Source organism: Sphaeroforma arctica (assembly GCF_001186125.1).
Source record: "Sphaeroforma arctica JP610 unplaced genomic scaffold supercont1.440, whole genome shotgun sequence".
NCBI lineage: Eukaryota > Ichthyosporea > Ichthyophonida > Sphaeroforma > Sphaeroforma arctica.
The window spans coordinates 13,868-35,388 of NW_014040118.1; the positions used below are offsets into that span (position 1 = coordinate 13,868).

The window sequence follows — 21,521 nt, forward strand, 5'->3', positions numbered from 1 at the left end:
CGATTTATGGTAATGATTACGAGTGCTTCTGTCCTTCTGGCTACACTTTTAATGGCGTCACGTGTCAAGGTGAGTACGAAGACTTGTTGGTAGATCTCTTGCGTTCTCTCTCAGTCGTCCAGGACCTTCCAATTCGTCTAAGGTGTCTTTACACAAACCTTAGGCGTTTATTACTACCTTTGAGACGAAGCCTCTATTACTAAGTTTGATTCTAAAAAAATATTTTCTTGAAAAACCACTTCTGAAACCCCCTTCTTCTGAAGTGAAATTCGGACATGAGGTCCACTCAGTATTAGCACCGTTGTCCTAACAGTATTGATCTTGATGGCATCATTCCTAGTGACAACAACGTACGTAATGGCGAAATATGCGCTGGGACTAACACATCTAATTCACCCTTTTATACCACATAGATAACTGTGACACATACAATTGTTCATGCCAACGCGACATGTCAGGGTACAATCGATGGTATTCTATGCGTTTGCGATGACTTACACGTCGGAGATGGCACTGACTGCGCACTTTGTGGAGTATGAACACTCTTCAACGAAGGCGAATGTCTAGGTACGTGGTCATGCTGTTTGCGTTGTCCATCTATAGAACGGGACTGCTCGACAATATGTCAATTTCGACTGTTGTGCTTTGTCCACTCAAGCGAATTTGAGTCCTAGATTTTTCCTAACGGTCACCAATATTTTATACAATTTTTTAGATTGTTCAAGTGCCATGGAAGATCTTGATTGTACAGAGTGCACGTTGAGTGGGGAGGATCGCATTTGCACTGCCTGCAGCCCGTATATGAAAACGAACGGTTCAGAGTGCGTAGGTAAGGGTTTTGTAGATTTGCACAACGTACACTCAAGTTACAATGAGTATTTCTTCTTGAATTAGGGCTAAATTCCCCATTCGTAGTTGCATTATAAATTGTTCTCAATACATCGTTGTCTTTATTCTAAGGTCCCTCCGAGTTTAATTCATATTTTTTATTTTGACCTGCAGATAACTGCCAGAGCATCGAGTGTGAGGAATCGAAGGAATGCGTTGCAGATGCAGAGCCATTGAGTTCTCGGTGTATGTGTTCCGCTCCATTAGTTGTGGACGGACTTGGCTGTGCCGAATGCCTCCCTGGAACAGCATATGATTTCAGCAACTTGCCGGGCGAATGCGCAAGTATGTACAGTTATTCGATTTTTTGTTTATTTACGGATTTTATTTTTTTATATCCTGGTCAATAAAATACCTAGCATTGCGTGCTTGTTACAAGAGGTTGCAGGTCAAAATTTTACTTTCTTATTTGGGTACGCCTGATTTTCTTTTTATTATCATGCAGTATGCACTGTCGTACTGGAGGATTTGCATGTAATGGAATGCGGGTCTCGAATAGTTGAGGAAGAAGTGCGACGCCCCATATACGACAAGACGACAGGCGAGCCCCAATGTAGAATACTACCGCACGAAGTGTACTCAAGGGATGGTGGTGGCTGATGGCACCAGTCCATGTGTAGCGGTGTCGCCTACGCCTAGTACAGCCCTATCACATATCATGACCGCTTCTCCTACGATGACGGCATCACCCATGATAACAGCATCACCTACGATGACAGCATCACCCACGATGACATTATCGCCCACGATGAAAGCATCACCCATAATGACAGCATCTACCACGATGGCATCATCTCCCATGTCGACACCAACGCGTACCATTACACTTTCGTCTACTATGACAGCTTCAACTACCATGACATCGTCATACCCATTGACAGCTTTGCCTTCGATGACTTCGTCGCCAAGTCCATCCGCAAACTGTGCGACAATCAATCCACTCTGCGTGGGCTGTGATTTCGCCGATGTCGGCGATGGTAGTCTGTTGATTTGTATTGAATGTGCCGCGGGCTATTCTGCGCTGGATTCTGCGTGCATAGGTAAGTGCTCCAAGCTGGCATTATAAGGCTCACCTATGCAGTGGAGTCGTATTGCAAACATAATTACACTAGTCTCTATCGATGTCGAGCAGAAAAAATGCTATGAGTCTTATTGATGGCCTACATGTCGTTGTACCTCACAGTATTCTATCTGGTTATGCCACTGTCTCTCGCTATCTGCACAGCTTGTGACGTAGCTACTGCGACTACCAAATGTGCGGAATGCCAGTCGAACGGCGAAGGGGTCGTGTGCACCGGATGTGCTGCCAATTACACGAGGCATGAATCTGAGAGTGACGTCATCACATGCAGTGTGTATAGTACGGCCATGGGACCGCTTCGGTTCTATAGTGTCGTTTGAGCCCGGTATTGTCAAGGTGGTTCTGATGTCGTCGTTGTTTTGTTTGTATGATATATACTGATATGAAGAATAAGACAAGCTCTACCACTCAACTGCAACCACAACTTTGTGCCTTCCAACGTTTGTAAATGATTGTTGCTTTGGCAACCCTTGTAGTGTTGCCAGCAGCACGTGTACCTCGATCTTCGGAAATGACTACACCTGCGCCTGCCCATCAGGATTCACTTTCAACGGAATCACATGCCAAGGTAAAGTAAATACATACGTTGCCGATTTTTGTTGTGATCAGATTCACTGCCGAGTTTTGGTGAAAGTTCCAGACGATTAACACACGCTTCGCTGGCATTGAAATAGATGTTCCTATGTCTGATTTTATGTTGACCGATAACTGTGACGGCAATAATTGCCATCAGAACTCGACATATTCGGGCACGTCGGAAGGGTTCTTGTGTGTATGCGATGACGGGCTTGTCGGTTCAGGCACAGATTGCATTCCCTGCGGCGTGGGAACGGTATACAGCAGCGGCGAATGTATGGGTATGTTTCAAGTATAATTAAACTTTGACGGTCGCGAGGATTGATTCATTCGGATATCAGCTTTAGTTCGTTTCAATCTTGGGCCACTCGTCTCTCTGACTCAATATCCGCCCAACATAATAACTGTTGAAATCACAGCTTGCTCCACGGCTACCGGCGATCCCGACTGGACGGAGTGTAGTAGAAGCTGGGACGTCGGTCAACTCTAATGCCTGCAGCAACTACAAAAGCTGTCGGATACGCTGTGCATAGGTATGTTCAATCTCTTGTTTGGATATGGAATATACGACGAAGAATCAGACATATTTTTTACCTTCTCGCTTTCGTTCCAGCTGTACCTCACTAGAACTGTTTGCGATTCACGCTGACGTTCATCGCATCCGGTTACTCAGAACGTCGTACTCACATGCTTGTATATTTACCCTATTTTACAGACAATTGTCAGGGCGTCATTTGTGACGAATTGAAGGAGTGCGTCTCGACCCCCCTTGAGAGCCAGTGCGCTTGTTCGGCTCCATTGGCTACAAGCGGAAACGAATGCACAGTGTGTGAGGCTGGAACAGCATATGACTACAGCAGTCTGCCGGGTCTCTGTCAATGTAAGAGGGCAAATTGTGTGAACTTATGTGTTTGTAGATGTGGGCATGGCAACAATCCGTATTCTGTGACGGCGATATTGTTTTCAAATGACGCTACCTTTGTCCAAAAGACACTGTTTGTACATTTTTGTGTCTGGCACTGTTGATCCTTACCTGTGTCGGTTGTATCTCGATTGAGAGCTGAGGAATCTGGCTTAGTTATTTTAACAGCTATTTGTATCAAATATTAACAAATTTCAATGTACCGACGGGCTACATAGTGGTTAATGACGGTCTCAGCCCGTGCATACGCGTAATTTCATCCCCTACCACGTCTGCCAGTGGTTCTCGCAGTGTGGTAGCCTCTTCATTGAGCACGGTCCAGCCATCGAGATCAGTGACAGCTGTCGCTTCGCTCACGTCGTCTCCCACGGCAAGTGTTAGTCGCAGTGGCATCCCCATCTGGTACAGCCGAGGCGTCGCCATCGGTGACTCCCTCGATTCTTTTGACAACAAGCGCCTCTCAGAGTGCAGTAGCAACTGTGTCCATTACTGCTCAGGCAATGTCTTCCCAGACGGTTGCAGCTTCGCCTACACCCTCATCACTACCAACAACTACCGTTTCTAGTAGTGTGGTTGCCATTCCGTTTAGCACAGTAAAGACTTCACCTTCGGTTCTCGCGACCATAAGCGCGTCTCAAAATGAGGACGCGACTCCATCTACCACTGCCCAGGCAACATCCTCACAAACAATACCAGCGTCACCCTCGTTTGCGACAACTCCAAGTGTTTTCCGTAGTATGAATGCATCCCCATCCAGTACTGTTGTGGCGTCACCATCAGCTCTCCCGGCTATCAGTGCTTCTCACAGTTACCGCCCAGGCAACATCATCACAAACAATACCGGCGTCACCCTCGTTTGCGACAACTCCAAGTGTTTCCCGTAGTATGAATGCATCCCCATCCAGTACTGTTGTGGCGTCACCATCAGCTCTCCCGGCTATCAGTGCTTCTTATAGTGTAGGAGCGACTCCAACACTACCGCACAGGCAACGTCGTCTAAGACAGCCGCAGCGACGGTTCTGCCAAGTCCAAGTAATTCGCAGAGTGTAGGAGTGACTCCATCCACCACCGCGCAGGCAACAGCGTCTAAGACAGTCGAAGCAACAGTTCTGATAAGTGCAAGTAATTCTCAGAGTCTCGCGTACCAGCATTACATCGGCGTCGGCATCGCCAGGTCTTGACGTTGTGGATTCTGTGCCACCGTGTGCGTTGCCGACAGGGGCTATAAAGCCGTCGCAATCGGTGCTACCGTCACTGACGAACAAACCAACGCCTTCAGTGTTACCTTATTCCTCGGTCACTAGCGCTTCGTCGTTAACGATTAACGACCTCGGCCGTGCGCACCAGTGCCCCCTCCCGGTCTGAGGCACCTCCGCAAGCATCGCAGACAAGCGCTACCTCTCGAACGAGTGAGGCATTGATAAGTGCGTTCCCGACTAGTACACCTTCCCTATCCAACCAGCCGTCACAGACACCCCAGCCGACACCGTGTGTGAAACCTGATCCCAGTATCAGCGTCGTGCCTCCATCAGCCAATCCCACGAGGTCAGCACAGCCAGCGCAGTCAAGCACGGCAACTCCCACGTCCACCGAGCTCTCGTCGTCACGTACGCCATCGTCATCTAGTTCCGTATCGCCAGCTAGTTCGGTCACACCAAGCAGCACGACGTTGCCGTGTATGACTGCATCAAATCCGTGTTTTGAACTCGACAAGGCCTGTGTGACAGATCCCATGTTGGCCAAAGAATACTTTTGCCAGTATTCTGCCGGCTATTTCGCCGGGGAGTCTTTCGTTTTTGTCTTCTTTCTTTCTGTCTTGTCCAGCTTGAAGTATGCGTAAAAGTCGTTGGCGTGAACCATATGACATCGATAACCCATTTGATCAAGCATTCCGATACGAACTATTCCTTTCGAACGCATTTTGATTGTATGCGTCCACCAACAACCAATTTTTTCGCCTCTGAATACTGTTGACAATGCTTATAAGCCAAGGGGTCCTAAGTCTTATTTCAGCAATCGGATAGTATTGGTTCGAATAGAGACCGACAGGAGCCCACGTCGAATTATTCACAACTAAACTTAACATTTGTCAACGTCTCATTGATCATACAGTTGACGATGGAAGTCCATGCGTAGATATTGATGAGTGCCTGGATTCTTCCTGTAATCCGCTAGCAACGTGTACTAATCTGGACAGGTCCTTCAAGTGTGAATGCCCAAATTCTCATTATGGTGACGGTCACCTGTGCGAGGAAAAAAAAGTGTGCATCGTTGAAGAAGAATATGAATTGGCGCCAGATATTTATGATTCTCGAACATGCCCATACACTCCACTCCACCTTATTTGATGGATTGTGACATTCTATAGTTGTGACATTCTTTTCTAATAGTAATTTTCCGTTGCGATCGAGTGTGTATCCTCGACTTGTCATATCTTTTAGCTCAATCTCTGCTGATTTTATGCGTCCCTCTCCAGGCTGTGCCTTTCTTATACTGTCTGCAATGGAGTAACTACGTACGAAGCTACCCCCGGGACAACTGTGTCTGATCGAGAATGTGCCCCAGTCACTGAATGTGAAGAAGATGAATATGAGAAAACTGACAAGGCTGCGGGTGGCGCCCCGGTTTCTGTCTGCCTGAGTGACCAGTGCGAGAGCGGATACCTTAACTCTAATGGAAGTTTCGCAAGTGTCTGTGCCACTCCGGTCATCTCATGCGATCCCGGCTTTACACTCGCCGTACCCTGCCTTTGGCTTGGAATTTTGTGATGTATGTACGATATGTATTGTGTTCGCCGAGACGATCGATGGGGAATGTACCTCAAACGCAGACACCATCTGTAGAGAAATCAACGTGGTCAACGATCCCATGACGTTGCGGAATTCGATCGAAGAAATTGGAATCAGTAAGTACTGCTCTGTGCTTTGCTAGGCTCGATGAAATAGACCGTTTTGCACTTGAAGAGAGGCTCGTGTATGTACGGCTACACAAAGTCTCGATGTATTTACTTTAAATGTCTGTACGTATTGAAAGGGTCACTTGAAGCCGCCCACTGTGATAGTCTGTCACATTTTATGATGTACAACGTCTCTCGATCTTCATGAGATACTTCCAACCCGAGTCAACCCGTTCGTTTGTCCATATTTGCCTTCCGTACACAGATAATATCATCGTTGATATGCAGTTGGCTTCGGTACCAGAATAGGTGACCGGGTGCGAATCGAAGGAACAGACATGGGAATCAGTAATCAGATTGGGGATAATACTTCAAGAGAAGTACCAAAATAGGCGATGAAAACAACTGTAACGGCAGCAATTGCCTCGGTGAATTCAGTCTTGTCGGCAATTGAAATACCTTCGGGTATGTAGCTACTTTTTCAATGCGGGGGGCCGATATGAGCAAAATGCTCTCATAAATACATTTCAAAACATTGGATTACGCAACTACCACGCATTGAATCATTTCTCGGTTGCCTACACTAGGTAGGTGAGATATATACTAATGTAGAATAGAAGGAAGGGGGGAATATCTAATCTCACCCCTTATTGTATAAATATAAGCGGGGACAGTAGAAATCTACTAAGAGGGTTAGATTCCATTAGACAATTTACATGACTTGAATTATTTTCACTGCAGCGTTGGAGTGTGTTTCGGCGATAATAGCGAACTTAAAGACTCGAATGACCTTGGAGCCAATTTGAAAGCCGGAACAAGAAATCGGATGATGAGTAACAACCTGATAGGTAAGTTTATTGCAGATACTTTTTCTTTTGCTGTACTTCAAGGGAGGAGGAAGTTATTCTCGGAAGGTCAATTCTGAAAAGACTTTCTAAGCTAGGCTTTAAAAGAAAGTGTGTTTGGACGATCCAATCGTTTATTTGATTATCCTATATTGACTTGACTGCAGGACGAGATGTAGTATTCGGTGATTTCAACCAGATCGGAGACAACGTTGTGATAAGCGATGACGTATCTGTTGGTAGCAACATTACCATCGAATCTAATACTGTCATTGATGATGACACAACCTTGGATAATAATATAAGGATTGGTGCCTACAACTGAATCGAAAACAATGTCACAATCGGAGATGGGTGTCAAACCGGTGCTCAAACCACGGTAAGGGATTCTTCGAGATGTCATCAGAATTTGTACATACCTTGTACCAATATATCCTGAATGTAGTGATTATCTCAATTACACGTGATATCGAGGACATGCGAGCCGCAACGTGTTAGGGCATGCGAGCCGTAACGTGTTACACCCGCGTACCATATTGCGGTATATTCTCAAGTTATGTTTGTGTACATTGAGGATCATAATAGATCTTAATGACTGTTTCGCATTGTCAGAGATATTTCGAATCCATTTAAGGGTTTTTAGGGGTTATAAACTCAAAACCCTAATATCTAAGCACAGAGTATTCATGCCGTTTCTTGAATCACATAAACGCAGCTAGAGACGGGCGTTCGTCTGGGCGGTGGCAACATCATCGGTGACCAGAGTTGAATTCAAGAAGGAACGGTAATGGGAAATAATACCTCCACGGGGTAGAACAGCACTGTAGGGAGGCGCAACGAATGAGGTTCGAACGTGACTGTTGGAGACGATGGGTATACAGGTGACGACTGCCTTTTGGAAGGCAACGTCCGTATCGGTCGCGGCGTGAATCTGGGTGATGAAATTGTTGTTGAAGAAGGGGTTGAGATAGGTGAAGACGACTCCTACCATGACGAGGGTCCACAGCGACGGACAGCCGTCCTACACCGGCCCGATAGAAGGGCTTCAGCCGCATCCAGACGGTTTATGAGTATCACCAGAGTGGGTTCAGCTAGTCGGATCAATGCTGGTGCGCGTATCGCCATTGGAGCTCAGCTGGGTAGGAACGTTACTTGTCGAGCGCGAGCGCTGATTGGACCAAACTGTACGCTTGCTGAAAACACACGTATGTTATCCGTGGCTCTGATAGCAAAGGTTACATCTGTCCGAATTGGTTTTTTTGTTTATTTTGTTTTTCCAACTCCCTATATCGGCGCCCAGTTCACATTTTGGTATCTATGTGGACTATATTTACATCCTTTATTTTGATGAATCTCCTTCGGTTGCCAATAAACTTTTCTAGAGCACAGAAATCCTGCCGTTAGTTTCTCTCGTTACCAATTTCAAGCTAACACTCGTACATGCCATTCCCATACTTGTTGATGAGGGTACTCGATTAGGCTTCAATGTCACCACTGGCACAGGCTGTACACTTGGTCGAGACTCAGCGCTTGGGTCTCATTCTCAGCTAAAACCACAGTCCACTATTGGTGAGCAAACGGTGGCGGGACGAAATACACGGATTGGTGCCAGGAGTAGGGTGAGTCATAACTCGACACTGGCGTACGGGAACTCGATAGGAGATAACGTGACGCTCCACCATGATTTAAGAATGGGATCAAATAATACCATTGAAGACGACGTTATCCTGTGATCCAATGTGCGATTAGGACATCGCAATGTTCTGCGCCGAGGAGTGGTCGTTCTAGATAATGTGATTATTGGAGACGATGCAGACTTTGCGGAGGGCAGTATCGCCAGTTTGCTTGCGTACACCAATGAGGAGCGGTGGGAACTGGAAAATGCCGGGTCCAATAATACTGATATGATTGTTGCCGTTATAGGTTCTCTCATGGCCGTCAAAGCCCTGGCCATCGGTTTGACATTCGGTGTAAGAACTCATTTGGAAGTCAAGAGGGCCAAAGAATGGGCCAATCGACCCCTGCCAAGTGCTTTGCTGAATGTCGATGTCTATGGCGAACAGGGACAGACTGAGGAAAATGTAGCTGTTAGAGTGTATGATGGTAGTCCTTGAATAAAGCGTAATTGTATATTATAATGTGTTGAATTTCTCTATTACTGTTCGAATGAATTTATTTCTGATCTCACCCTCAGTTATATACTGATGGTGTCTGTACTAGTGTTCAACCACTTGGGTTGGCCAGGGTAGAAACTCATATGATCAGTATGAGAAACCTTGTGCAGAACACTTTAGTACTCTGATATATTTCTAGAAATAAATATATCACTGTCTCTGCTACGTACTCTCGGGCACGTCGCTTTCACTGTTACGTACTCTCGGGGAGGTTCGGTTTCTCTGTTACATACTCTCGGGCTGACCCACCTATAAATAGATGAATTTAAGAAGAAGTCTTAAATTACTCTTTAGCTGCTGACGTAAAACGTTATTAACGTAATTATGAGCGAGCTGACTCTGACAGTCTCTCACTCCCTCTCAATTTTACAATAAAGGGCTGAAGGCTGAAAGCTGAAGACTGAAGGCATATAAAGACTGAAGGCTGAAGGCTGAAGGCGGAGGAGCTGAAGGGCTGAAGGCTGAAGGCGGAGGAGCTGAAGGGCTGAAGGCTGAAGAGCTGGATTATGAAATTGTTGATTTTGTAGATGGGTTGGGCAGAAACATTGAACAAATGAAAATTTGTCGAAAAACGTTGACGTATTGAAGCTGTTGGTGTTGACTCGATGAAAATTTATCGAAAACGTTGACGTTTCTGAAGAGTAGGCGATCCTCTGTACAACGACAGGCATCACGACAGACGTGGATAATCTTCTGTACAGGGACAGGCATCACAATTTCGCAGGTAAAAATAACTCATAAGATTTTCTTGAGAAAGAAATGATGCTTCTGAAGCGATGTGGCGTGGATGCTGGGGAACAGCTCCCTTCTGCGTTGTGGCATATTTGTGTCATTTTTACTGTTGTTTAGTCGTTGTCGCAGTTTCGCTAGCTGCTGAAGCTACGAAGGCTGGTGACGATATGTCCGAAAAATCGGGCTGCAAAATATTTACAACAAGAGCCAAAAAAACAAAACAAACCAAAAATTCTAGCAGGTCAAAATCGAGGAAAAATTTCGCGCAAAAAACAAAAACAAAAAAAACCCTTATCTCGATTGACGATTGGCCCTGGTGAAGAAGAAAAAAAACATAAAATTGGTGCTGGGCTGCTACAAGTCGACGAGGCCAAAATTACTCCAAGCTGGGAAATTTCAAAATAGAGTAATCGATAGTCTGTAGAAGAGTCGGGGACTCAGAGTCTCTCCACGGTAAGTCGACTCTCAGGTCCAAGGACTCAGACCTAGTAGGGACTCAGAGCCAGAGCTGAGGGCTCAGGGGCTCAAGGGCTCAGGGCTCAAGGGCTCAGGGCTCAGGGCTCAGGGCTCAGGGCTCAGGGCTCAGGGCTCAGGGCTCAGGGCTCAGGGCTCAGGGCTCAGGGCTCAGGGCTCAGGGCTCAGGGCTCAGGGCTCAGGGCTCAGGGCTCAGGGCTCAGGGCTCAGGGCTCAGGGCTCAGGGCTCAGGGCTCAGGGCTCAGGGCTCAGGGCTCAGGGCTCAGGGCTCAGGGCTCAGGGCTCAAGGCTCAGGGCTCAGTCATCTCTAGTAGGGACTCAGGGCTCCAGGCGACCGAGGAAACTGTAGCGATCCAAGAGAAATATCAGATGAAGGAGGGTAGAATTTCTCGTGAGAACTTCTTCAAACAAGAAACTGTCGGGAAAGGTGCCTTTAGTATACCGAGGCGTTCTGTACGACAAGGGCTGTTTCGCGCCTATTGCGATTAAGGAGCTGCAAGATACGGGTGTGGCCCCTGTGAAAGCAGGACTCTACGACAATGGTTTTAGTGAAAGTGAATCGATGACTATAAGCACAAGCACCGTAAATGCTGCCACCGGCGCACAGGTAGGCGTATTCTCTGCCTGTTGCTATGATTCAGACTTGTATTTTATCTGGGCCCTAGGTTGTGTTTATAATGATATCGGCGATGTTAGCACATTTCGTTTTCCTCACGCTACCTTGCCTTCCGTATGTTGCAGATCGAGCCACTACGAGAGGCCGAGTTAATGCGAGTTTTGGGACATCCCAATATTGTATCATGCATTGGAGTGTCCGAGAAGATGCGTGGATGTCGATGTGTAATTTACATGATCACATGATCAATATGGTCAATTCAGGAAACCTGTCCTGTAATTTACATGATCACATGATCAATATGGTCAATTCAGGAAAGGTAGGTCACCCTATGTAAGAGAGAGAATATGTGCATTATCATCGAGCAAATGTCGATGTGTGATTTACATGACAATATGTTCAATATGGACAATTCAGGACAGGTATGTCGCCTTATAATATTGGCGATTCAACATTCACCTGCTGTCCTACTACTTCTCGACCAAATTCTGGTAAAGGTAAAACAAAATTGCTGGATGAATGCAATAGCACACTGACACTCAACAATGAATGGATCAGGTATTTGATGAGACAGAAGCCATGTGGTACGCATATCAATTTGCCCGTGGGATGGCCTACTTGTCATGGCGGGGCGTGGTGCATCGAGATTTGGCAGCACGTAATTGCATGCTGTCCGCGCCAACGACCGGATTATTCGGACTGACAATTTTGAAGGTATGGATGTGCTTGCTGATTCGTTTTAGTGGCTATAAGATTCACTCAAAACATGCGTGCAATGTAGGCACAGGCTTCTATCCGTGATTCCTCCGTTCGATCCTGTTTAAGTTGGAAGTCACTTACCTCCTTGTTCTGGCAATCAGGTGTCCGATTTCGATAGATCCCGATTTACGAAAGGTCGACAACGACAGGAAACCGCCGCATTTGAATTAAGTCGTGAGTCAAACGCGATAGATGCAGATGGGTACGATGATTCGTCTGATGATGATGATCAGTATGTCTCCACCAATAGGATACGACTTCCGGTATGTCAGTACAAGATGGCTCCACTTTTTTTATAAATATCACTTTATAATTCTCTCGACTTCAATTTTTCGTCTAAACATTTGTTATGCCGAAATTTCTTCTTATTAATAGATTCGATGGATGTCTATTGAGGTCTTCAGGCAAAACTGATATAGCAGTAAAAGCGACGTTTGGAGTTTTGGTGTGACACTTTGGGAGCTCTTCAGCATGGGAACGGTATGTCTTCACTTTACCCGGAGACATTCTGATAGTACAAGGCGAACCGATATTGCAGCTTGAACGGAAACTTGATCTAACCTAACCAGATTGCTATGTATATATATTCTACAATTATATAGCTTCCGTACGCTGGCACAGACATGCATGAGACTCTCGAGCGTATTGAACAGGGTTATCGGCTCGAGGCACCTAATGGGTGCCCTCACCGTGTGTATCGCATAATGAGCGACACGTGGGCGCGTCATCCTGAAGCACGACCGGATTTCAAGACAAGGTGTGGAGTCTTTGCCGGCTGGTTTGTGGGGAAGTATGTACTTTTGTAACGGTGTCTTGTATTTGTTGAAGACCAATGTTTTGAGTGCCTGTGTCGATGGTTAAAGGTATCGACATGGAGTACCAGCGCAATTGCAGACTAATAGTTTAGAAGCCCATGACCTTGGATCATGGGGCAGGATAATGGATTGCTTGAAGCAGGCTGTCGTTTACTAAGGAAGTATCCGTCGTTCTCGTTTACACTTCATTTTATAACAATTATTCTCCATGAACTCCGTTGCGGCACGTCGATCCTGGTTACTGTGCCGAATGGATGGTAGATAACGGCGATGTATGCGTACAGCCGGCTGAGGGCAGACTAGGGAGGATCCTCAGTGCCACCATGTCGAAAGACAGACGGAAGAATGAGTACGACTACCGCAGATCCGAATCGCCGGGCAGTCAACAGTCAAATGAAAACTCAACGTCACTCGATCGTAGAGAGGCGCACGAAGGTGAGCAAAGGCTGCGTATCGAAAGTCGGAACGATACATAGATGGCTACCGCATACGATGAGATGAGAGACGATGTGTTTGGGGAAACCTAGGAAGATTCGCAGCTCGTCGCTTCTTACATCAACGATTTCTTCGATGAAGCCCTGGTTGACACATCTAGATATGCAGGGCGAACACCCGCCGCTAAGTGCTGACGGGGACCTACTGAACTCTGCCGACGTCCCAGGCCCATCGGATTATGAGTATATGAACAGTGTTGAAGACTTCAATGATCTTGGTTATGTCGACGACATCTTAGACGATGTGGATGAGCCCGCGCACATTTCCGGGCTCAATCCGACTGTGATCGATAACGATGCTGCAGTGTGCAATTATGTAGACGTTGTGCCGGAAAGTTCAGTGCCACTGTGAAGAAATTCCGCGCCTACAGTCGTCTCTGCCGGCACTAGAATGTCGAGTCTGCCGATGTTACACGCGACAAGTTCTGCAGCCAACTCACTCGCCCGGGGGAATCGCCTCTCCTTTGGGAACGCATAAACACAAACACGAGTGTCGGCGACAGAGAAGTCGAAGCGAAGCTCGAGACATGCTGCGGATGTGATCCCTGAGAAGCCTGCAGACACGTCTCACACATTTTGTCGAGCTAGTACAGATTCTTACACTCCAACTGCATCAATTCGGCGGCGCAATGAACTTTTCTGCATGCGCTGTCACTCACAACCAGAGACAGTAGTAGCAACATACTTGGTACGAGTGCTAGTACCAGGAACTCGCCTAAACGGCGACCCAGTAGCATTCCGAGCCCTCATCAAAGACTGAGTTTAAGTCTCAATGATGAATTTGTGGAAGTAAGCTCGCCTAACCGGAGACACAGTAGTCTTCCGAGCTCTGATCAGGATCTAAGCTTGAATCTTAATGAGGATTTTGTTGAAGTGGTGCACACTTCGAGCCTAACTACAGATGAGAACCGTAGGATGCCGTCAACACCCTCGGTATCAAATCATGCTAGTCGCCGCCGTGTGCAAACTGAACCACATATTGCAGCAGCCATAGTCCGGCATATGGCCGAAAACCCGAGCTCGCGCAACAGAAACGCAAACAAGCTGACAGGTAGCAAAACTACTAGACTCTTAAGGCCAGATTCGTTATACGTTGACGCCGTGGTCAGTAGCTATGCAGTGTTAGAAGAAGGCAGCCACGGGCTACTTATGGGAAGAGGCCGTAGATGAGTCCGCGCCAACTCAGCTTCTGTTTCTGGTAACAGAGACGAAATTAACCTCGATTCCAACTATGCTGAGGTGGTTTCATCTACCACGAGTAATATAAAAAGCTCGGAACTACTGCGGAAACAGGGATCCGCAAGGACAGAGGTATACACGAGCCCTGATATATCCCCTCTAACCCGATCTGCACTGGAGGTTACACGTGGACATTCTCTTTCTGTAGAACTCGCTTCGTCTGGAAATGACAGTCGTATCAGCTCTTCTGGTGGTGAGAATCAGCCTAATACCCAGTACGTAGATGTTGTTTCACCGGAAAGAAGCCATCCTATATCAAAATCACATTCCCGGCCGAGAGCAATATTGTCCAAAGCGCAAACATTGCCCGAATCTTCATCAGCAGCAAACGACAGTGTGTACGTCAATGATGTCCCGTCCAGTGCGCGCGCTCAGGCGCAAATATCTGAGAACGTAGCGCCACTGCCGAGAGACTATGCCGCTCCACGCATGCGACCAAAATCTACGCCACACAATAGGGTGGAAAAGCCAGACAACAACTATGTGTCTGTCGTCCCTTCACCTTATGCGAGTGTCAGTGGATCTGGTGCGAGTGTACAGCGCTCTGCTACAATCCCAAGCCGACCTGTAGACACTTCTCCACACGGCAGTGAGTACGTAGACGTTGTTTCAGTCACAACAAAACACCGCGGGTGGTCACCGTCGACGGTGCAAGTGTTAAACGGTAAACCCGATTAGGAGCGAGTCTGCGGTACAAGGAAGTATAGTGAAAGATCTCACCGTATCGAAGAGCACCAGCAATGACTGCACCTACTTTTACAATGATATGGTTCAACAGGCTGACAGGGTTATCCCGAGTAGGGATGAGTCTGAGGTACAAGGCAGTAGAGTGAAAGGTCTCCTCGTATCGAAGCGTACTAGCAATGACTGCATCAACTCTTACAATGATTTAGTTCAACAGGTTGACAGGGTTAACCCGAGTAGGGGTGGGTCTGCGGTACAGGGCAGTGGTGTGGAAGATTACACCGTGTCGAAGAGCACTAGCAATGACTGCACCTACTTTTATAATGATATGGTTCAGCAGATTGACTCGCTCACTCAAGGCTCTGTATTGGCGACCAGCCCATCTCAAATCCCCACCGACACCTCGCGTCCGCTTGCACGAGCCACGACGGATACCCCACTGGCTCGCACACACTCGAACCGCCGCATCCGAGACGCCAGCATCCATTCTCTCGAACGTTCCGATTCCTTCGTAAAAATCACACTGGACGACGACCATGAGAGGACGAGCACGGTGGCGGATGTGTATGCTGGATTGTGCCGATCACAGTCCAACACTGTCAGACAATCGACTTTTGCACGCGGTTCCGGTATAGCACTGCCAGCGTCATCGTTGCGGCCAGAGCTAGGACCAGAACCAGCTTCTCACACAAAGCAGAGTCGATCTAGTAGTCTCTACAGGACGGGCTCTGATAGCTTGAGCCCTGCCATGCCCCGTGCACTAAGCAGTGGCGATATGTGCCCGGTAGGAATTTATGCTTTTCGGCTGGTGCATTGTCGGAAATAGACGGACAATCCATCGCGGGCAAACCGGCGGATTCACAACTCAATGTGACCGATCCAAGCATCACAGGCGACCGGCCTATCTCCGCAGACTTCCTGGACAAAATAAATGCCAGCCGTAATTGGGAGCTCCAACAGTCTATACCTCGCGCGGAATAATAGTAGTGATGACATTCGACACAATGCGTTCAGGTCTTTTGGCCGCCGGCGTTCCAACAAGTTGTATACCAAAGAGCTGCCAACCACTCGCGAAGGGTCGCCTGTGATTAAAAATGTAGTCCATGACACTTAACCTATGGATGGGAGGTCAGCCAGTGTGGAAATTAATCGCCTTCCTGAAATGGAAGACGAAGAGGATGATAGAATAGAATAACACAATTTTTGGACGTGTCGTAGCAAATGAGGTAAAGTTAGAAAGATATAGAAAATCAATAAAAATAGAAAATTGACAATTTGCAGCAAGTGAAATGCATCATACTATTCAACCTGATGGATCTAATTTTTTAGATAGTAGTTCTGTAGTACACAACGATCGGAAAAGTATGCCGTCTGTACGGTGACGACGCGCACCTAAAACATCATTTATCAGACATCTTATGAATCAACCCATTGATATACATCAGTAATACACATACGTTATTTGAATGGCGACTTGTCGCTATTGATATCGCAAAATGAACTCGATTAACAGATATATCGAATACTATAGCCTTGCTGTAATATCGACAACAATGGTTTTTGCGGAGTAGCTGTCCCAATTAACAGCACCCGCAGCACTTTGACAACAAAATTAATTACTACTATTTTTTCTTCCAATCTTTTTTAATCCTCGTCGCTCCACGTGTCCAGTTCTGGCCGCCTTGTCTCCCCACCGACATCCAGCTGGAAGTCGGACGCGTCTGCAGTTTTGTGTTCGCTGAACGTTCCCTTGTCATCTACTAATGCAGCCCTGCGGCGCCTCTCGTCCGTGCCTAAAAGACAAATTCGTATCAGAAAACTCGGAAGAAACGCCTTTACACCAGAAAAATAAATTTGACAAACTATTGACGGGCGCCCAAGTAGAGTGGAAATTCGAACCAACTGTAAATTGCACCCAGTTTGTACTGATATTTGACTGGGTCAACACGGAAATTTGGACTTGTGAATATATAAAATCCAAAATAAGCCAGAAATCTCAGACCTATTTTTGAGCTATATACGTTAAAAATTAGGTCAATTTTTTGGAAGAAAGTTCTTTCATTCTGGTGTAACTTGAAGTCGTTCAAAATGTCCTGCAAATTCATATGACCTAGAGATATTAGAGATTCAAAAATGCAATTTGGCCCAGTAGATTTCAGTACAACCTGGGTGCAATTGCCAGCTATTTTGATTTCCCCCCTCTCATTGTAAATCACAGAAACACGCACCAGTGAGACTCGCTAATAAGTGCGATCATGGTACATTAAAAGCTTCGACACCATTAGGTCCCCCCACATCATACCCGGACTCCAACAGAGAATCTCATGATCGTGCCCTCCACTGTACACTAAAGGCTCGCTCGGGTGACAGGCGATTGTATTGACTCGCCCGAAATGACCCTGCAATTCAAATAAAATTCGAGTGAAGTTGAAGCGATATCCAATGATATTTTCATTCATTGCTTACTACTGCTTTCTGCCCTTTTCATACGTATCTTTCACGTATGGGCGTACGGGACACAGACCACATGTAGAGCTTTGAATACTATCATTTTGGCCTTTGCATTCTGAGGAATGTTACTAGTCGATAAGCAAAAACAGGCACTTGCAGTTGCACCAATCCGATTCTCGCATCGTAGTGGAGGTCTTACCGTCAACGTGTGTACGCGCTTTGCCGTATACAACTCATACAGAGCTATGTCGTGACCAGTGGGGTGGTATACGATAGGCCTCTCAGAATGTAGGGATACGGCCACCTGGATTGTTGGTGCGGTTGAACGGTGCGAAAAGGATCGTTGAAATGAATTGAACGACCGGTCTATCAATCAACTGTACCAATAAGTATTTGCGCGTCCTCACTTGAACCCAGCACACAACTATATAAAACCAATAAAACCAACCTCGATGCGTATGGAAATACTCGGCTACATGGAACGGTGTGCGAAAAATTACCTGAGCTGTGGTACGACTAGTGTTCTCAATCGCCGCATAATTGTTGAGCGTGTTTAGTCCCGTGAATTGATCCCACAGTCGCATACGGTTGTCCCTCCCTAATAATAGACAGGTAGACACATATGTGATTCAATACTACAGAATAGTAACATTTTGGAACAACGTCATGCAAGCTCTTTGCGTATGCTAGGCACTTCTGATTGGCACAGACTCTGTTCTCTTTCCACCACATTTGCCTCAACCAACCCGGTAGCCACACACCTCCTAAACCACCCTAGAATATAATGCAACACACCTGAGCTGAGAATATAAAGTGCATCAGGAGTGAAGGTGACTGCATTCACTCCTCCATTGTGCGCGGTATGGCGGCCCGTTGCATCGGAGGAGCCGCTGCTGTTATACTGGTCCAGAGCACCCAACAAACTCTTAGCTGATCTACGCAGAAGTCACGGTTAGGTTGGATCATGATGGGTGCAGAGTTCGGTACTGCTGGCGTATGCATGAACGATCACGCATGTTGCATGTTACTTTCTGTGCAACCTACAAATTTTATACTACCGTGTTTTTCGCCCATGAGGGCCACTGCTGAAGACCAATATGAACTGCCACTCTGCGTGTCGGTCTTAAAACAAAAGCAGTAGAAACAGCGATTAAGTGCAGCAAAGCGTAACTCGACAATCCAACACAGATCCACCGATATTGGCACAGACATCTACACTCTCGTTCTGAAATGAATATAACAAATATGCAGCTCGCAGCTGAAATACCTTATATCCCACATAAGCAGACGATGGTCCCTGCCACCGCTGACAAGTGTATATTGATCCCTCGGCGACCAAACCACAGACAGAACGCTATCGTTGTGACCTTGTAAAGTGTGTGTATACCCTCCCGAACGCATATCACACAATCGGATACTGCTGCCCGCCGTGGCAGCTGACATTTTCCAGAGTATGGATAGCGAGAATCAGAAGTCAGAGATTGACACGCCAACTCGTACATTAACAATTGTACGCATGGCTGTGGTATCACTGTCACTATTGTAACACAGTAATGCTTCATCTATATTTCGTAGCTGATTGTCGTGCATACAGTTTGCAGCTTCGTCGGTTTATACAGCGCTCTCAACGTGATGCTTAAAACAGCCGGGTCTTCTCGTTGACGAACGTAAAGGCGACGCTTGTCTACATGCACTAAGATGCACTCTAGGAATCTCACACAAGCCTCATTTTTCGGTATCAAATATAGTACAATAAACTAACATTGAGCCACTTAAATCTCTACTTGCAGCATTTTAACACACTTACTGGCCATCAGACAATGACCCGTGGCATTGGTAGGTAGGGCGTGAGTGAACACTCTATCCTTCAGATCAAAGGTTGTGACGCATTCCATAGCGTTTGTATCCCATACTTTCAGGAGATGGTCAAACCCGCTGGTAGTGAACAGACCCGTATCCACTGGGTACCATTGTGCCTACAATGAAGCACAATTTTGAGTTGTATTTGTATCTTTTTGCGAGAATATACTATACTATATGAATTGCCACAGCTACGGCATCACACCCCTGTGTAACAGAGACACAAAGAATATATGCATACGAGTTCGCTGCTAGAGAAACTGCGTGGAAGTGTACTGAAATGCGATGTCATTTCTCTTTGACCAACCCATCTGACGGAAAGCAGTGAATAGCTTCGGCACAAAATAGAGATTGCGATACTTTACGCTGAATAAGAATTTTAAAATACCTACCCGTCCAATACTAAAGGCATGTGCGTCAGATAACTTCGCAATCACGGGAGCTATTGCTGGTCTCGGTGTGTGCTGCGCTGGTTGAGCATCTGTGAGCGTCACAAGTAAGAAGACTTAGGCACGGTGCACACTGCAATAGGCAGTGCGAGGATCGCTTATTTTATCATAAGGCATTAAGTTAGCCTCACTTTTCTACAGAAAAACAATATAGAATATAATTTATGCAGTTCTATTTTATGTTTGTTTACATACTAGTAATGCCAGACAGTACACACACCATGCAACATACCATGGTAGCTAAGCGGCTCAGGCTTAGCATCCATTACATCATGGATCGCTACCGCTCCATTCGTAGAAGCCGATAGCAGGCTGAAGGGCAACGAAAAGATATAGCAATTAGCCTACAGCACTTCACAACTTATACTGTGTACGTGGTTAGCTGCGCTATTCCTGAACACATTTGAGCGCTTTGATGTACCCTTTATTCTAATTAAAACCATTATGCAGAATGATTTTCTATGCGACTTGAATACAGCGCAGGCAAGTGAGCATGTACACGCACAAAAAGCCAGAGAATATAGCATTGCAGACTAAACACGAATTCATACTATGTCAGCGCTCCTCCGTCCGAAAAGAAGCGAGTTTTATACAACACCAACACTTTCAAGCACATTAATTCATATCATATACATATATATATATATATATATATATATATATATATATATATATATATATATATATATATATATATATATATATGTGTGTGTGTGTGTGAGTGTACACCTGTATGTGTGCGTGTTCATTCGTTTATATATACGTCTCTTTAATTTACAGCCGCACAGAGGATGCATCCAAAATAGCAAGATCATGGCACTATAAAAAAACAATCGCGAAGTAGGCTTTCGAACTCGAATGCATTACTCAGCTCAATCAAAACATACTATCGAGCTTCCGAGACATCGATGTCTATGGAAGTAACGGCCGCAGAGTGAACGCGTTCAAACTCAAAATTAGTACTCAATTCAGCAGCTATTTATAATAAAGAGATTGTAAAATATTAATAAATTGGTCTTGTCCAAAAAATCTGAATCTGACGATATCCAACCTTTGTGAACTCCAACAAATCCACCCCACTCCGGGAAGAACTGTGATTCTAATAGATATGTTGAATTGGTTTTGAGTGTGTACTGATATGCTAGAGTATATTGGTCAGCAACTCTCTAATTTCAGGATAGTATTCACGATGCAACACCTGGGGAAAAGCACAAAAGGGCTAGTTAGTTTTCCCACCAGATAATAGCCACCTAACACACTATCGCACGTACCGAATGTTTTGGATATTCCTGTCCTTATCAATTAATAGATATTAATCCAGATACGACAAACCATCACTTCTACAAAGTACCAATAGTATTTAAATTTTAATAGACATACCGAATGATCGTCTGGTATTCTCCCTCCACTGCAACCGGGCGGGAGGTTCCAGCCCGTGTTCACGCCATCGTATTGATTTCAACATTGTACTATTCTTAAGACTAAGATCAATAACATTTATGATGGGAGCATCGCCGAATACTCTTATGAATATTATATATACATTCATATAAATATAAATGTATA

At 45.9% G+C, this 21,521-nt stretch overlaps 9 protein-coding genes across 9 annotated transcripts; 6 read left to right on the top strand and 3 right to left on the bottom strand.

Annotated features, from left to right (window-relative positions):
- Positions 1-1,467: 1,467 nt before the first annotated feature.
- SARC_06264 (hypothetical protein) lies at positions 1,468-3,890 on the bottom strand (the record flags this gene model as incomplete). The annotated part of the gene is made up of 2 exons (XM_014299827.1): positions 1,468-1,870; positions 3,697-3,890. The coding sequence occupies 2 exons, from the start codon at positions 3,888-3,890 to the stop codon at positions 1,468-1,470; spliced, it is 597 nt and encodes a 198-aa protein (XP_014155302.1).
- Positions 3,891-3,967: 77 nt separating this feature from the next.
- On the top strand, positions 3,968-4,351 carry SARC_06265 (hypothetical protein; the record flags this gene model as incomplete). The annotated part of the gene is made up of 1 exon (XM_014299828.1): positions 3,968-4,351. One exon carries the CDS (start codon positions 3,968-3,970, stop codon positions 4,349-4,351), a length of 384 nt encoding a protein of 127 aa, XP_014155303.1.
- Positions 4,352-4,781: 430 nt separating this feature from the next.
- SARC_06266 (hypothetical protein) lies at positions 4,782-5,201 on the bottom strand (the record flags this gene model as incomplete). Its single annotated transcript, XM_014299829.1, has 1 exon — positions 4,782-5,201. One exon carries the CDS (start codon positions 5,199-5,201, stop codon positions 4,782-4,784), a length of 420 nt encoding a protein of 139 aa, XP_014155304.1.
- Positions 5,202-5,327: 126 nt separating this feature from the next.
- On the top strand, positions 5,328-9,322 carry SARC_06267 (hypothetical protein; the record flags this gene model as incomplete). Its single annotated transcript, XM_014299830.1, has 7 exons — positions 5,328-5,394; positions 5,580-5,664; positions 5,944-6,231; positions 7,105-7,211; positions 7,376-7,519; positions 8,090-8,413; positions 8,958-9,322. 7 exons carry the CDS (start codon positions 5,328-5,330, stop codon positions 9,320-9,322), a joined length of 1,380 nt encoding a protein of 459 aa, XP_014155305.1.
- A 3,710-nt stretch (positions 9,323-13,032) lies between these two features.
- Positions 13,033-13,254, top strand: SARC_06268 (hypothetical protein; the record flags this gene model as incomplete). The annotated part of the gene is made up of 1 exon (XM_014299831.1): positions 13,033-13,254. One exon carries the CDS (start codon positions 13,033-13,035, stop codon positions 13,252-13,254), a length of 222 nt encoding a protein of 73 aa, XP_014155306.1.
- Positions 13,255-13,285: 31 nt separating this feature from the next.
- SARC_06269 (hypothetical protein) lies at positions 13,286-13,624 on the top strand (the record flags this gene model as incomplete). Its single annotated transcript, XM_014299832.1, has 1 exon — positions 13,286-13,624. One exon carries the CDS (start codon positions 13,286-13,288, stop codon positions 13,622-13,624), a length of 339 nt encoding a protein of 112 aa, XP_014155307.1.
- Positions 13,625-14,187: 563 nt separating this feature from the next.
- SARC_06270 (hypothetical protein) lies at positions 14,188-15,189 on the top strand (the record flags this gene model as incomplete). The annotated part of the gene is made up of 2 exons (XM_014299833.1): positions 14,188-14,434; positions 14,459-15,189. The coding sequence occupies 2 exons, from the start codon at positions 14,188-14,190 to the stop codon at positions 15,187-15,189; spliced, it is 978 nt and encodes a 325-aa protein (XP_014155308.1).
- An 88-nt stretch (positions 15,190-15,277) lies between these two features.
- On the top strand, positions 15,278-16,021 carry SARC_06271 (hypothetical protein; the record flags this gene model as incomplete). The annotated part of the gene is made up of 1 exon (XM_014299834.1): positions 15,278-16,021. One exon carries the CDS (start codon positions 15,278-15,280, stop codon positions 16,019-16,021), a length of 744 nt encoding a protein of 247 aa, XP_014155309.1.
- A 787-nt stretch (positions 16,022-16,808) lies between these two features.
- SARC_06272 (hypothetical protein) lies at positions 16,809-21,515 on the bottom strand. The gene is made up of 11 exons (XM_014299835.1): positions 21,336-21,515; positions 20,843-20,930; positions 20,188-20,267; positions 19,899-19,987; positions 19,454-19,622; positions 18,914-19,082; positions 18,442-18,581; positions 18,147-18,244; positions 17,846-17,950; positions 17,498-17,594; positions 16,809-16,988 (listed from the first exon to the last, which is right to left on the bottom strand). Exons 1-11 carry the CDS (start codon positions 21,502-21,504, stop codon positions 16,840-16,842), a joined length of 1,353 nt encoding a protein of 450 aa, XP_014155310.1. The 5' UTR covers positions 21,505-21,515; the 3' UTR covers positions 16,809-16,839.
- Positions 21,516-21,521: the final 6 nt, after the last annotated feature.

Bases quoted from the DNA above. Each gene is read 5' to 3' on its own strand.
- SARC_06272 (XM_014299835.1), bottom strand. From the start codon at position 21,504: ATGAATGTATATATAATATTCATAAGAGTATTCGGCGATGCTCCCATC. The intron at 19,083-19,453 runs GTAAGTGTGTTA...GGAAAATGTCAG, and splicing joins GGGTCATTGTCTGATGGCCA to CTGCCACGGCGGGCAGCAGT. The intron at 16,989-17,497 runs GTATGATGTGGG...TTTGTCTTTTAG, and splicing joins GATTCTCTGTTGGAGTCCGG to GCACGGACGAGAGGCGCCGC.